Source organism: Choloepus didactylus, chromosome 2 (genome assembly GCF_015220235.1).
Source record: "Choloepus didactylus isolate mChoDid1 chromosome 2, mChoDid1.pri, whole genome shotgun sequence".
Lineage (NCBI taxonomy): Eukaryota > Metazoa > Chordata > Mammalia > Pilosa > Megalonychidae > Choloepus > Choloepus didactylus.
Genome location: NC_051308.1, coordinates 116341427 through 116356753, shown reverse-complemented (window position 1 = coordinate 116356753; position 15327 = coordinate 116341427). Strand labels below are relative to the sequence as shown.

General features: G+C 38.2%; 2 protein-coding genes across 10 annotated transcripts in view; both read left to right on the top strand.

Moving 5' to 3' along the window:
* Positions 1-411: 411 nt before the first annotated feature.
* On the top strand, positions 412-759 carry LOC119513072 (transmembrane protein 14C-like). Its single transcript, XM_037807933.1, has one exon. It carries the CDS (start codon positions 412-414, stop codon positions 757-759), a length of 348 nt encoding a protein of 115 aa, XP_037663861.1.
* A 2547-nt stretch (positions 760-3306) lies between these two features.
* Positions 3307-15327, top strand: part of RPRD2 (regulation of nuclear pre-mRNA domain containing 2) — a 148146-nt gene continuing 136125 nt past the window's right edge. For 7 of the 9 annotated variants that reach the window (XM_037826083.1, XM_037826081.1, XM_037826082.1 and 4 more), the window contains exon 1: positions 3590-3794. In XM_037826083.1, coding sequence (XP_037682011.1) covers positions 3590-3794 — 205 coding nt within the window. Of the gene's footprint in view, positions 3795-15327 lie in introns of all 9 variants that reach the window. The other 2 variants (XM_037826080.1, XM_037826088.1) reach the window with 1 other exon arrangement.

The following is a 15327-nucleotide window of genomic DNA, read 5'->3' as shown; positions in this document are numbered from 1 at the left end:
AAATTGATGCAAATTTTTTATTTGATTTGCTGGAAAAATACATTTTGAATGATTCTTAAAAATTTTATTACATTGCTATTATGTATTTATATATATTGCTAATTTGCATATTAATTTGATCAATTTATATAAGTAAATAAATTATATTAAAATAAATTATGCTAAAACTTATCCAACAAATAGTTATAAATTTAAATATTACTAGTGTTCAAAATTTTAACTTTTCACTTAAAATTTTGTCATTCTTAAAACTTTGCGTTGAATAAAAAGAAGCTTTGTGATTTCGGATGGGGCTGTGACCCTCCGGTCTGAGGCCTCAGCTCCCTTGCGGACCAGCGCTGACTCTCTGGAGAGAGATTCAGCTGCAGGCCTGGTGTAGTCTCCCGACTGGGGTAGAGTGAAGAGACAACAATGCAGAAGGAGCCCAGCCCGCTAGTGCCTTTACATTGGTTTGGTTCTGGCTATGCAGCACTGGTTGCTTCTGGCAGGATCATTGGCTATGTAAAAGCAGGTAGTCTCCCATCTGTCCCTGCTGGGCTCTTCTTCCGGGGTTTAGCAGGCTTGGGTGCTTATCAGCTGTCTCAGGATCTGAGGAACATTTGGGTTTTCCTAGCTGCATCTGGAACTTTGGCTGGCATTATGGGAATGAGATTCTACCACTCTGGAAAATTTATACCTGCTGGCTTAATTGCGGGTGTCAGTTTGCTGATGGTCACCAAACTTAGAATTAGGATGTTCAGTAGATCCCATCAATCATAGCCATGTCTCTGCTTGGACTCATAATGAAGAATTAAAAATCCCCAAACTCCCACTTTTTAAAATGTATTTAGAGAAATAAGTGAGGCATTTTTGCATATTCTGCCATTTTACTAAAAGCAAAACCAAAAATTGACACTGATCTTTGTGGGGGGAAGAAAAATCAGTCATCATCATTACAACCCTACAAAAGTGGCAAATATGTAACACAAGAGCTTATTACTATTATATTCTCATACAGTTCAGTTCTTGTATATTGATGTTAGCAATTCTTTCTGTTACCTATGGGTAAGATCTCAAGGGGTAAAATCATAGTTGTCAGTGTTGGGGACCCTGAAACCATGCCCCACTCAGATGAACAGTGTGAAAAACAATTTCTTATGAGATTTAGGATATCTGTTTTGCAAAGACCTAGAACAAAGAGCTAATTTGAAATTGTGTTAAATGAAATATCAGTAAAATAAAATTTTACTTTTAAAAAAAGAAGCTTTATGCTTACTCTTTTTGTGTATAAAGTACAGATATACATTCTTTAAATAAACAGATAAACAGTATATCTGTGGCATAAAATTCCTGGGTTTGGGGATGATAAGGAAAAAAAAGTATTTTAAAAGGCTTCTCAGGGACAGAGAAAAAAAGGTTGAGACTCACTGTTTCAGTTGCTTAGGTCAAAAACCTTAGTGCCATTCTTGACTCATTTGTTTTTCCTATATCCCACATATGTCCATGAGCAATCCTTTGGCCCTACTTCAAAATATATCCAAGATCTGACGACTTCTCATCTGTTTTACTCCCACTCTGGGCCATGTAACTTTTTTGCTTAAAAACTCCACTGTTTAAAATAGCATCCCATCTCAGAGTTAAAGCTCAGAGTTAAAAGCCTTTTACAGTGACCTTAAAGTCCCTACATAAACTCCCTCTTCCTTCACCTCTCAGGTATCATATTCTACCACTTCTCATCGCTTTTACTCCATCCACATTGGCCTCCTTGTTCGTTTCTAATACGCCAAGACATTCCTGTTTAGGGGCGTTTACACTTGCTTTTCCTTCTGCAGGCATGTTCCTCTCCCCTTCCCCTATATCTGTTTGGTTACCTTATTCTCAACATTCAGATCAAATGTCACTTCCTTCCAGAAGACTTCCTAGATCATACCACTATTACATCTAAACGGTACACAGACACATAGACACATCCCACTCTCTCTTCATAAATGACATATACTTGGTGGTGGTGTCCTGCCACTAAGCCCCAGAGGGAAGGCCTTTAGTCTCTTTTGCTCTCTGCTGAACATCAACATCTAGAACGTACTTGAAACCAGGACGTTCAACTATAACCTTTTGCTGAATTAACGAATACCAGACATGAACTTAACAAAACGGGTTCCCTACCTCAAGAAACCTGAGTCTAGTGGGGAGACATACAAAGATTTAAAATACTGTAATTGCCATGTGTTCAGTGGAAACACAGGAGCCCCCAAATATGCTGAGAGGAATTTACATAGGTATATGCGACAGAATAGTTAATCTGAGGTGTGCTAATCAATTTAATAGGTACAACTATAATGTATCAAGCAATTGTGAGACCGTATCGTAACTGGGAAGGTGAGGTGACATTTTGCCTTTTATTCTCTCATCTCGAAAATTTTAGGGGGAAATCTTTCCTTTCACTTCCTTATTGAGTTTCTCTCCGTAAACCCAAATGTTCAAGTGGCTGTGAACGTTATCGTCCAAAGGGAGTGTGAAAAACTGTTTGGTTTAGGAGCCTGCGTAGTGAACGACTCTTTGGACCTGACGCATGCGCATATTCTGAGCAGCTGCAAGATGGCTGCTAGTTACTTTGTCCCGCATTGGTGCTCTGTGGAGTTTTAGCGGCGGCCAAAGCTGCAGCCTCCAGAAAATAACAGTAGACACGAAGCAGTGGGAGTTCTCCGGCTCTGTTTTGTGAGCTGAGAGACGAACCACGCCAAGAAGCAAAAAGCGGAGCGGTGGGGCCCCTCCCCCAGATCTCTCAGCTAGACCAATTCCTTCACCTATCCCTCCCCGTTTTTCCTCCCAGCCCGCTATAAGCTGAGCTTCTGCGCAGACGCACAAATAATCGAAGCGCCTTCTTGGTCCTTGGGGCTTGCGAGCTCCTGCGCGCCCTTCTCGTTCTTTTCCTTTGATTGGTCAGATTGCCCCGCCATCACGCCTCCCTTTGCTCTCTAGGTTGAGAAGGAAGCGGGGCAGGGCCAAGCAGCGCGTGCGCGGTACTGTTGCTGTCCCTTTGCTATTGCGTTGGAAAAAAAAAAAAATCCCGACTAGGTAGCGTTGGCCCTTTTCTGTGCTAGGGGATCTAAAGGAGAAAGATTTCTACAACTGAGAGGGGCACTCGGGTGGTATTAAATTTAAGAAATTAACGCCCGCCCCTACACATAGAAGTGTGGGGATAGGGGTAGGGAAGGACCTTAGCGTTGAGAGCCTTAGAGTTATAAAACCCTTAGTTTAGGGGCTAGGCGTTTTGAAAGGTTTTGCAGATCTTGTTTTTTTTTTTTTTCCCCGTAATTTTTTCGTGATTACTAACTGGTTTAAACACGACCTCTTGAACAATATTGATAAACCTTCGAAACCAGCAGCCCCTCTTTGCAGCGCATAGGAGCCGCCAGCGTGCCCAGCAGCCGGTCCTTCCGTCCGTACCTCCAAAAGAGCCCAGCGCGTGCACCATCCCCACCCCTTGCCCTCCCTCCCCACCTCCGGTTTTCACGCACTCGCAGTGATTGTTTTGTCCGCTGCCGCCGCCGCCGCCGTCGCCACCGCCGCCGCCAGAGGAGCAGCAGCGCTTGTGTAAACCGGGAAGATGGCGGCCGGCGGCGGCGGAGGCAGCAGTAAGGCCTCCTCCTCGTCGGCCTCTTCGGCAGGGGCTCTGGAGTCCTCGCTGGATCGAAAATTCCAGTCGGTAACTAACACCATGGAATCCATTCAAGGCTTGTCGTCTTGGTGTATAGAGAACAAGAAACACCACAGTACTATCGTCTACCATTGGATGAAGTGGCTCCGGAGATGTGAGTGTTGGGGTGACTAGGGAAGGGAAGACTGGGGAAATGGAAGGAAATACTTCCAGAAACGCTTGGGGTTTTCCTACGGAGCCACTGCATTCGGTTCCGGTTGTCCACATTCAAGCGTTGACCCGAGTGTTTCCAAGCGCAGACTCCATTTCTAACCAGGGTTGTCCTGAACTGCAGGAGACTCATTTCTTGGAGTTTTTAGCCACAGACTTGGTGTGACCTTGGGCCGTTGGGCCCACATCCATAGACATTTACGTATTCTTTCATTTCAGAGGCTTGTAAAGTGTGCCGTTGACTTTACTGAACCTTCACGGAAATTATCGCGTCCGTTTATTTCTTATAGGCCTTGACGTGTTAATGAGTACTCTTTTTCCCGATAATGGACAAACTATGGTCTAAGTAGTAGTAATCCATCTGCTTCTCTGGAATATGTTGGGCCACTCTATTTTTTGCTGACCTAAAACTTGTGATGTGTAATAAGGAGGGCCTTACCTGGTTGAATGTTAAACATGAGCTCCTCATAGAGCTGAGGCCAACACCTGGAAGATTTTTCCTTTACCAGTGTTTGCTGCAATAAAATACAGGCTTTTTGATACTGACCGGAAACAACTGAAATACTCTAGTCAGCATCATCACTAATACCTTAAAATGTAAAACGTATCTGGCTACCTTTTATTAGCCTGAAATGCCTTTTAAAATTTTGAGATTGATTTCATAGGTAATCAAAACAGGAAATGTGCTTTTTGAGTTTATAGTTCTTTTTTTTTTTCAATTACCATTTTTTTTGTCTGTATAGTGGTGTTTTTTTTTTTTTTCCACTTTGCTGCTTTACTGTAGAACGGTCTATTAAACTGTCAGGAAGCATGGATTGTTTGCATAGGATTTCAAATCTTAAAGGAGGGAGTGTGGAGAAGTCACTGTTGCTCCCTGCAAAGAAGAGAGGGGTAACCATAGCTCCATATATACCCATTTGACTTTTACTTATTGAATAAGTTATATCCATTGCATATATCCTTTTTGTTGCTTCCTGTCTGTGGCATGTCATCCAGTTATTCTTGCTTCTTATTCTACTTCTTTCCTGGCCCCGTGTAGTGATTGATAAAGCTTGCAGAATTATAAGCCCCAAGTTTCAAGCCATTTGTGTATAAGGTTAATTGTTGAGACAGATGTTTTGTGGTTCTTTGAGTAGTAATGATGAAAAGTTAGGAGAGCCAAGACAGGATTACCTATATTTTACAAATGATTACTTTCTTGCCAACAGGTGAATTAGAAGATGGAATGTCAAATATGATAATAGTCATCATCAAAGACTCATATATTGAGTATCTCCTATGTGCCCAGCCTTTTATTGTGAATTAAAATAAACTCTATCTCATTATTCCTTAAGATAACTCTGAGGAATAGATGTTTTTAATCACTGGTTAACAGATGAGGAAACCAAGACCAAGAAATGTTAAGTTTCTTATGGGTTGGGTACACAGCAAAGTGGTGGAATTAGGATTAGACTTCCCTGTATCAGATGAGAATGATCACATTTAGCCTTGTAAAGTAAAATTTTCAAGACTATTCTTTAATGTGCTGGGAACATGAATGTACTTGGTACACCAGTGGTAGCAAGCAGTGCTAACGTGAGACTGAGAACATATTCTCCTTTCTGTTTTAAAACATTTTTACTATATTGTAGCATTTATTTAACATTTCCTACCTTTGGGCTCTGGTATTTTTGGTTACAGAATTTACAATAATAAGTTGTTCCCCATGTTTGCCTTGTGGCAATTTAATACAGGTGACAATTAAAATATTTTTTTGGTCAGCAGTAATGGGACCATTATTTTTTTTGCCTCAGGTGGTTGTTGATATTATGCCTGAGTTTATTTCCCTTGTTGATATCAAGAGCAAAGAATGATTGTTCTTGGAAGGCAATACTTAATTTGAAATGCACTGTATATAGTTGATATAGCTAAATGCTTATGACTTTCCAATGCCCTATTGTTTTCCTAGTGGAATAGAATTTAACTTTCTAAAACGGTTATTTTTAAGGGTAATTTGTAATGGTTTTGTATTTAATTACATTTAATGAATATAATCTGTCTAGTAAATAAAGCCTTTTGAGAGAAGTATTTAGGGGTATGGTGAACGGCAGAATGGAAGTAGTTTGTGCATTGGGCCTAATTTTCATTTAAATTGTATTTCTTTACAGTTAGACTTATTTTAATTTGAGTCTGGTTTTTAAGTCAGCTTTAGGCAAAATTGTAAAGTTTGTGTCTGGCGTTTCACCTTTCTGTTGATTTTCTTGATGCTACTTCTTTTTTTTTCTTCTGACATCCATTATTATTTAGTAATTTATATTTATACCTTAGAGTGAATTTAAGTAACTTTGTTAGCTCTTCCAGAAATATTTTCATTTTATCCTTTATTTCATAATGTGTAATAAGAGACTTTTGTTCACTTAAAGGAAGTAATTTAGAGAAGGCATGTAGGCTCCCTGAAGTTATACTCCATGGGTGAGTTCTGCTGATTTTATTCATGCTTTTAATTTGCTTGGCTGAGGCATTCATTACTGTCATAATCTAAAGTGATTTTTCTATAGCATAAAAGGATATCAGTCCTGTGCTTTAAAACCCTTCAGTGATGTCCTACTGAAACAGGGTTAAAAGCCAAACATTTACCATGATCTACAAGATCCTACATCTACCCTGCCTACCTCTCAGACTTCTTCAGATCCTACTTTTTCATTATTCAGACCTCAATTCAAATACTTACTTCCCAGATCATCTTATTTCAACAGGTCCCTTTGTTTGCTCTCTGTCCTAGCACCTTATTTTCAGTATATGGATTTACTTTATTTGTTTGTTTACATGTTTATTGTTTGTCTTCCCCCACCAGATGACAGGGATATGACTTGTTTGCTGCTGTGTCCCCGAGTAACTAGAACAGTGCTTGGCACATGGTAGGCAGTTAGTAGATATTTTGTGATATAATTCTGGGAAATGGTTAAGAACTTGAAGAACAGAATTGTTTTAATTGCTTTTTATTGGAGGGAAATGTTTATAATTTAGTGAAAGAAATAATTGACCTGCTTGTCAGCAGGTTCAGGATATGGCTCTTACATGGACTTGATGTGTGTCTTGACCAGATTATCATTTCTATACTTCATTCCTCCCTTCCATTTTTTTTTTTTACTTTTTTTTTTTTTATCATCATTTTATTGAGATGTATTCACACACCACGCAGTCATACAAAACAAACTGTACTCTCGACCGTCCACAGCACCACCACACAGCTGTACACCCATCACCCAAATCAATCCCCGACACCCCCACCAGCACACACTCCTCCCTTCCATTTTTAGAGAAAATGGGAATCATTGTGGAAAAGTGGAAAAATACATACTTTAGAATTAGACCTCGGTTCATATCTTTACTCCATCACTTAAAACTGGAGTGGCACTACACAAAGTACTTAAGCTGTAAGCCTCAATTTCTCATCCGTAAGTGGAGATAATTATATCTCAAAGGATTGTTGCCTAGATTTAAGAAAATAATGCATATATTTCAGCATAGACCTAGCACATACAAAATATTCAAATTATTTATTATTTATGGCAACAGTGATGATGTGAATAAAGGTAAAGTCTTGAATATTCAAAGTAATTACAGGATAGCAGAACTTTATGTTGGGTGCAGTGCTGGAAATTACATTTCCAGTCGGTAGTAGATGAATTGGACCAGCTTCTCTGTAGTGAATTCCTAAGTGCTCTGAAGAGCTAGTAGGACAAGGTGGAAGGAAGGTGGTGGGTAAAGGAAACTAGAAGGGTAATTAATTGCTAATGAATTATAGAACTGAAAACCTTAAGATTTCCCTTCAGCTCTTTTTGGTACAAACTTTAAATATGTTTAAAAATGGAGAGAAAAGTAATGATCCTCCTTTCTCCTAATCACCCCACTTCAAGAGTTAAGCACCTTCATAGCCAATAATTTTTCATCTCTATCCCCATACTTTACCTCCCCCTCCCACCATTGCTTTGAAGCAAATCTCAGTAAATCTGGTATTTTTTCCACAAGAGGCCATTACATGAACATGGACAAGAAAAATAATCTCTTCATACAGGATTTATTTGTTGTAGAGAATTTGCCAAGTGTAGTTATCATTTTTGATACATAGCAGTGGTTTCTCAGGTTGCTCTCAGGATCCTTGGGTGGACCATGAAGATGGTAATAATTTTATAGCTCACTTTATGGAGTGCTTACTGTGCCAGCCACAGTTCTAAGCATTTTACACATTTAATTCATTCAGTATTATTAGGACTTCCATTTTTCAGAGAAGAAAACAGAGGACTGAGAGGTTAAGAAACTTGCCTGTGATTACAGAGCTATTAAGTGATGGAACTAGGATTCAAACCCAGACATTCTGGAATCCAGAGTTGCACTTTTAGTCAATGTATTATAAAGCATTTCATAGTCATAAAATATTTTCTACAATGCAGAAAACCTTAGGTAACTTGCTTCTTTATTCAAGATTAGGGTTTATAAATTAAAACTTGGAGATTTTAAATCTTTTATTTTTTACTTTCTGGAAAAGCTCATTATCTTGCACTAATTTGAAGTTCTAACAGGCCGTTATTTATGTTTTTGATTAATAAAGTAAAACAAATTGAACATGTTAATTAAAGCTTTATACTAGATAGAAGCCTCCCTAAATGTGAGGTACTTGGAAATTAAATAATAAAATAGGTTTGGGGTGGCAAAAACTTAGGGGTAAGCACTAGTTAGTGGGGAATGTAGTATGCTATCTTATATTTGATATTCCATCAATCTGAAGACCTCGGGCTGTTTTCTGCAGCTCTGGCCTCTGAAATGTAGCTCTTCAGGTATCTGGAGTTTTGTTTGTTTGTTTGTTTGTTTGTTTTTCATAATTCATCCTTTGTAGCAGATATGTGGGCCAGACATGGAGAGCATAACAATGCAGCCACAGGCATAAAGCTTTCTAATCACTTTTATTTATACAAAGGAGTTATACAGGTAGACTTGGTACAGATTCTGACTTTGAATTCCAAGGTGAATTTTGCTTTTAAGTCCTTAGTTTACATTCAGTTCTTTCAACAAATATTTGTTGATCACCTACTGGGCCAGGTCACTGTCTAGAAACTGGGAATATGACAGGTAAAGAAAATGGACAAAATGTTTGGCCTTCAAAGAGTTTATATTCTAGTAAGGGGAGACAGAATAAATAAAGTAAAGGAATAAAATAGTAAATGTATTAGGTGATCAGTGCTATGGAGAAATAGAAGGCAAGGGAGGTGAATACATAATAATATTTGGGGCTGCAGCTTTGAATTAGAAGGGAAGGCCTCACTGAGAGGTGGTGTTTAAGCTGGGAGGTGAATTATCAAGCAATATAGAAATGAGGAGGAAATGTTCAAAGCAGGAAACAGAAAATGCAAAGGTCTTGAGGTTGAATGACTGGAAAGAAGTAGTTAAAATGGGGATTAACAAATGAGATCAAAGAGATTATGGGTGGTGATGGTGGAATGAGGGCCAGGGCAGATCACCAAAGTTCTTACAAAGGCATTGTGAAGACTTTGATGACTTTTATTCTGAATGAGAGGGGAGCCATTGGAGGATTTTGAGCAGAGGTGTTATATGAACTGATTATGTTTTTGAAAGGTCATTCTGGCTGCTGCAGAGCAAGGATTATCAATTAGGGGACTAGTGGAGTAATTCTGGTATAAAATGTTGGCTTGAACAGATTGACTTGATAAGTCAATCGAGTGAAAAGAAGTAATTAAATTCTGGATCTAATTTGAAGGTAGATCCAACACAATTTCTTGGTGGATTAAATGTGGGATGGGAGAGGAGAGTAATTAAGAATGACTCTGGTTTTGGGCTTGAGTGACTAGAAAGATAGGAATTGACATTGCAACGGGGAAGCTGTGAGTGGAGCATATTTCGGGAGGAAGATCACAAGTTCAATTTTGTATATGTTAGTTTTGGGATGTCTTTTAAAAGTATCTTTATTAATATATAATTCAGAAATATAAAATTTACCCATTTAAAGTATACAATTTGATTGTTTTAGTATATTCACAGAGTTGTGCAACAATCACCATGGAATGTTTATTTAATGTTATGGATTGTTTTTAGAGTCATGAGGCTGGAAGAGTTCAACTAGGGAGTAAGCTTAAACAGAGAAGTAATTGTAGTAAGATCGAGTAGTCAGTGAGATAGAGAAGAGGTCCAGAGAGAAGGCTCTGGGACATTTCATGTATTTTACATGCATCTTACTACTTAATTGGTCTAGTGTGTTCTTGACTTAGATTCTTTTTCAGATCCAAGGAAAACTTTATCTCAGCTCCCCAAAGAAGTAATAAATCTGTTTTGATGTCTTGCATGTTTCTACTCTTGGTTTAGGCTTAACGGCTTAGTTGAACAGGAGCTCTGTATAATTACATAACTATAAAATTAGAATTCCATTATCTGTCCTCTGCATTCCCTTTGAAAGCCTTGGTCACCATTTCTTCATTCCATTGCCCTAGGTTTGTAGAATTGTTGATAATGTTTTCTGTGGATCCTGGCAGTGTTTCAAAACATGGAATTATCTTATTTAATAAGGACATGATTACCATAATAGTAAATACTAAATGAGCCTTTTTACTTCTTTTATGGGACTTTACGAGAAAGCCATTGTGATTTTCATTCAGTTGCTTTGTTTCTCACATGCGGAAGGGTGATGTCCATGGTCCTAGGTGGGTTTGAAGCAATATGTAAAAAACAAGTTTGCTATACCAGAACCCATGCTAAGCTAAATGTTAAATTACGTAGCAAATAACATCTCCTAATTCAAAGCATGAAACAGTATTGGCGAACTTTGCATGGTTCTGGGGCATGGTAATACCTTGAAAGGAGAATTTCAACACTAGAAAAATCCTAATATTGAAATTTGCTTAGGCCACCCCAAAATTCTTTTGTCAGGTTTGTCTGTAGGGAATGGGTGAGTATATGTATGTGTGTAATTTCTCAGGTAGTATAGGCATATTGATTTTATTCTTAGTGATCTGACTTTCTGCCTTTCATAAACTAATAAATAATAAATGCTTCCAAATGCCCTTTCTTCCTTGGCTTTTGTCAATCAGTTATTATCTTTTGTTTTTACTTTTCCCCAAGAGTTTAGTGTTTTATAGCAATACTTTTAAAGTCCAAGGGGGAAATATGGGTGAGTTGTTTTAAAATGTCAACTATCTGAGGAGTAAGGATATCTGAGGTTTCATGTGTAGAAAAATCTCAAAGACATAGTAAAAAGTTCCCAAAAACTTAGCACTGTTGTATAAACCAGCTTGACTGAATTTCTCACCTGTTTGTTAAGGAAATAAAAAGTAGTTGGTATTTTGTACTGCTTTCAGATTCCATCCCCCCCCCCCCCCCACAGATTTAATTATAGAACACTGGAGAATCTTGTGGAAGAATTTGTAGAACTTAGTTACTCCCTTTGGAAAAAGGCAACTTCCGTCTGTGCTTTGGAACATTAAAGTTTTTCTGGCTAAGTTAAAAAATGTTTTTAAAATACCTCATTCTTTGAATTCTCACATGTTTAGGGAAGCATTGAAAGAGAGGCTTTTTGATGTAAGAAATGAAATATTTAGTATGCTGAGTTTAAATTTTACCAGTAATTCTGGTTGTGGCCTTGGAATCTCCCCCATCACTCTTCCTCCTTCCTCTATTCTCCAGTGATTAGTTTCACTTACTTTCACTTTCTGGTTTCTTGGTACAGGCTAGCAGAGAGATTACAAAGTTTCTTTATTATCTTCTAGTAAAGGCAGCACTATTAGATGAAAAAAGATCTTTTAATGATAGAAATTACAACTTACCATTTTTAATTTTTTAAGGATCAGTATGGATCCTGAACTGTTTTTGTATTTCTTTACCATCATGATATTTTTTTAAAACTTTTTATTTTGAAGTACAAACTTACAAGACAATTACAAAAATAATACAAACCCCATACAGAGAATTCCATCCTATTCTTACTCCTCCCAGATACCCAGATCCACCAGTTTTAACTTTTTGCCACATTTGCTGAAACATTCTCTCTCCTCTCTCAATCCATTTTCTGGACACTTGAGTGTAGGTTGTGTACATCACACTCCTTGAACATTTAATACTGCCACGTACATTTGCTGTGAACAAGGATATTCACTTGTATTACCACCTTAAGTGTAGTTATCAAGTTCAAGGCAATTTAACATTGATATAAACTTTACAGTCTATAATCCAGTTTTTTTTGTATGTCCCAGTAATGTTCCTTTGACCCTTTTCTCCTCACTTGCCAGATCCTATCCAGGATCATGTATTGCACTTAATTGTCATTGTCTCTTTAGTTGCTTTTTCTTTTTTAAACAGAGGGAACATATATACAATATAAACTTTCCCATCTCAACCATTCCCAAGCATGGCATTCAATGGGATTAATCACATTCACAACATTGCGGTACCTGTACCACCTTCCATTAACAAAATTTTCCCATCTTCCCAAACAGAAACCTATACCCATTATACATGAATGCCCCATGCCTCCTGCTCCTCACCCCTGGCAACCTGTACTCTAATTTCTGTCTCTTTTAACCTGCATATTCTCTGATATTTTCTTTGTAGTTACCATAGGGTTTAAGCTTAACATCTTAAATGTGTAACAATCTTGTTTGCTTTGATACTAATTTAACTTGAGTAGTATACACAAAGTATGTTCCTGTACCCTTCTGTCTCCTCATCTTTATGTAGTTCTTGTCACAAATTACATGTTTATATATAATGAGTTCCAAACCACTAATTTATCATTTCTTTTTATGCATTTGCCTATTAGATCCTTTATGAAGTAAAAAGTAGAGTTACAAACCAAAAGTTCAGTAGTACTGACATTTATGTTTACCCATGTCGTTACCCTCACCAGCGATCTTTATTTCATCATGCACCTTCAGAAGTCTATTGTCTATTGTCCTCTCCTTTCAACCTGCAGAATTCTCTTTAGAGCCGGTCTAGTGGTAGTGAACTCCGTCAGCTTTTGTCTCCTTCAGCCTTTGTTTATCTAGGAATGTCTTAATCTCTCCCTCACTTTTGAAAGACAGTTTTGCCAGATACAGAGTTCTTGGTTGGCAGTTTTTTGCTTTCAGCACTTTAAATATGCCTTCTTGCCTCCGTAGTTTCTGATGAGAAATTGGAACTTAATTTTATTGGGGCTCCCTTATTTCGTACATGACACTTCGGTTCTCTCTCGCAACTTTCAGAAGTCTCTGTCTTTGGCCTTCAGTAGTCTGATTATAATATGCCACAGCGTGGGTCTATTTGGGTTTATCATGTTTGGAGTTCAGTGAACATCTGGGATTGTGTGTTCATGTTTTTTGTTAAATTTGGGAAGTTTTCAGCCATAATTTTGTGGAGTATTCCTTCTGCCCCTTTTCTTTCTTCTCTTGGGACTCCTCTGATGCTTCAGATTACTTGATGGTGTCCTTCAGATTCCTCAGGCCTCTCTTCACTTTTCTCATTCTTTCTGCTCCTCAGACAGAATGACTTCAATTGCCTTATCTTCAGGTTCATGGATTCCTTCTTCGCTAGCTCCATTCTGCTGTTGAATTCCTCTTGGGAATTTTTTTAAAATTATTAGAGAAGTTGTAGGTTTACAGAAAAATTGTGCATAAAATACAGAGTTCCCACATAACATCTTATTATTAACACTTTGTATTAGTGTGGTACATTTGTTATAATTCATGAAAGAACATTCTTTTAATTGAAATATTAACTATAGTCCATTGTTTACAATAAGGTTCACTGTTTCTAGGGAATTTTTAATACCTGTGATTGTGGTCTTCAGTTCTGTTTGGTTCCTTTGCATAACTTCCATCTCTCCAGTTGATATTTTCTTTATGTTCATGTGTTGTTTTCCTGATTTCCTTTAGTTCTTTGTCCATGTGTTCTTTTAGCTCTTTGATCATATTTAGGGCCACTTTTTAAAAATTCTTTTTTCCCTCCTTTTTCCCCAGCAGTTTTATTGAGATACATTCATATATCATACGGTCATCCACAGTGACAATCAGATGTTCACAGTTTCATTATATAGTTGTGTATTCATCGCCACAATCAGCCCTTGAATACATTCATTACTCCAAAAAGAATAAATAAAAATAAGAATAAAAATAAAATAGAAAAGAGCACCCAAAACATCACACTCCCCCCATTTCCCCCTATAATTCATTTTATTTGTCCCCATTTTTCTTTTCATCTGTCCATACGCTGGATAAAGGGAGTGTGAGCCACAGGGTTTTCACAGTCACATGGTCATTCCGTGTAAGCTCTGTAGTTATAAACTCATCTTGAAGAATCAAGGCTACTGAGTTGCAGTTCAAAGTTTCAGGTATTTCCTTCTAGCTATTCTAATATAGTAAAAAGTAAAAAGGGATATCTATGTAATGTATAATAATAGCCTCCAGAATGGCTTCTTGATTCAATTTGAAATCTCTCAGCCCCTGAAACTTTATTTTGTTTCATTTCTCTTCCGCCTTTTGGTCAAGAAGGCTTTCTCAAACCCATGATGCCAGGTCGAGGCTCATCCTTAGAAGTCATGTCCCACATTGCCGGGGTGATTTACACCCCTGGGAGTCATGTTAGAACCACTTTTTAAAAGTCTTTGGTGTGATCCAGGTGTGGTTGATGGTTCCTAATGCTTCAGTCTTCTCCGTTGCTTCCTGTTTCTTTGTATGTTTTGTAACACTTTGTTGAAAACCAGATGATTTGATATCAGAGGCATCTCTTCCTTAAGTTGTATCCAGCTGGGGTTATGTCATAACTCCAGCTGACTTTTCTCTGTATGCCAGGAGCTGACAACAAAAACAAAACCCCCTGTGTTTCCCAGTCTTTGCAGATGGACCTGTGCAAGTCCTCTTCTTCAGGGATTATTTGTATGGTGGGTTGTGTGAGAATAGCTCCAGGCCAAAGCTTAGGGACCTCCCAGATCCTTTTGTGTGAGATCATGAGAGTGGCCCTAGGAATTCCCCTGTAAGTTTACCCATTCCAAATGTTCTATCTTCCCTAGGAAATAGTTTCCTCAAGGTCCCAGGCACTGCCCTGTATATCTGACAGCCATCAATTCCTTGCCCCACGCAGCACTGACTTGACTGCTCTCCCACAGTGTTCTGAGGACAGGTGTCTGAGCTGCCTTCTATTTGCAGGGCAAGTTCTGGGATGGCAAGTCCCTCTGGTCATCACAACTCCAGACAGACTGGGACAGGCATTCAGTCTCCCAGCATGTGCATAAATGCTACTCTGCACCCTCCGGAACCAGGACTAGGGATCTGAATAATTTGTTCTGGGAATTATTATGGTATGAGTTCTTACATGCTGTAATAGTTTAGAGCATGTATTACTGTTTTGTTGGAGGGTTTATAGTTATAGTAGGTATAATTTACTGAGCATAGTTACTAGATATCATCATACATATTTTACCTATAATCCTGACGAAAGTTTTGCCAAATGTGAATTATCCC

Excerpts from the sequence above, each read along its gene's own strand:
- LOC119513072 (XM_037807933.1), top strand. The coding sequence starts at position 412 with ATGCAGAAGGAGCCCAGCCCGCTAGTGCCTTTACATTGGTTTGGTTCT.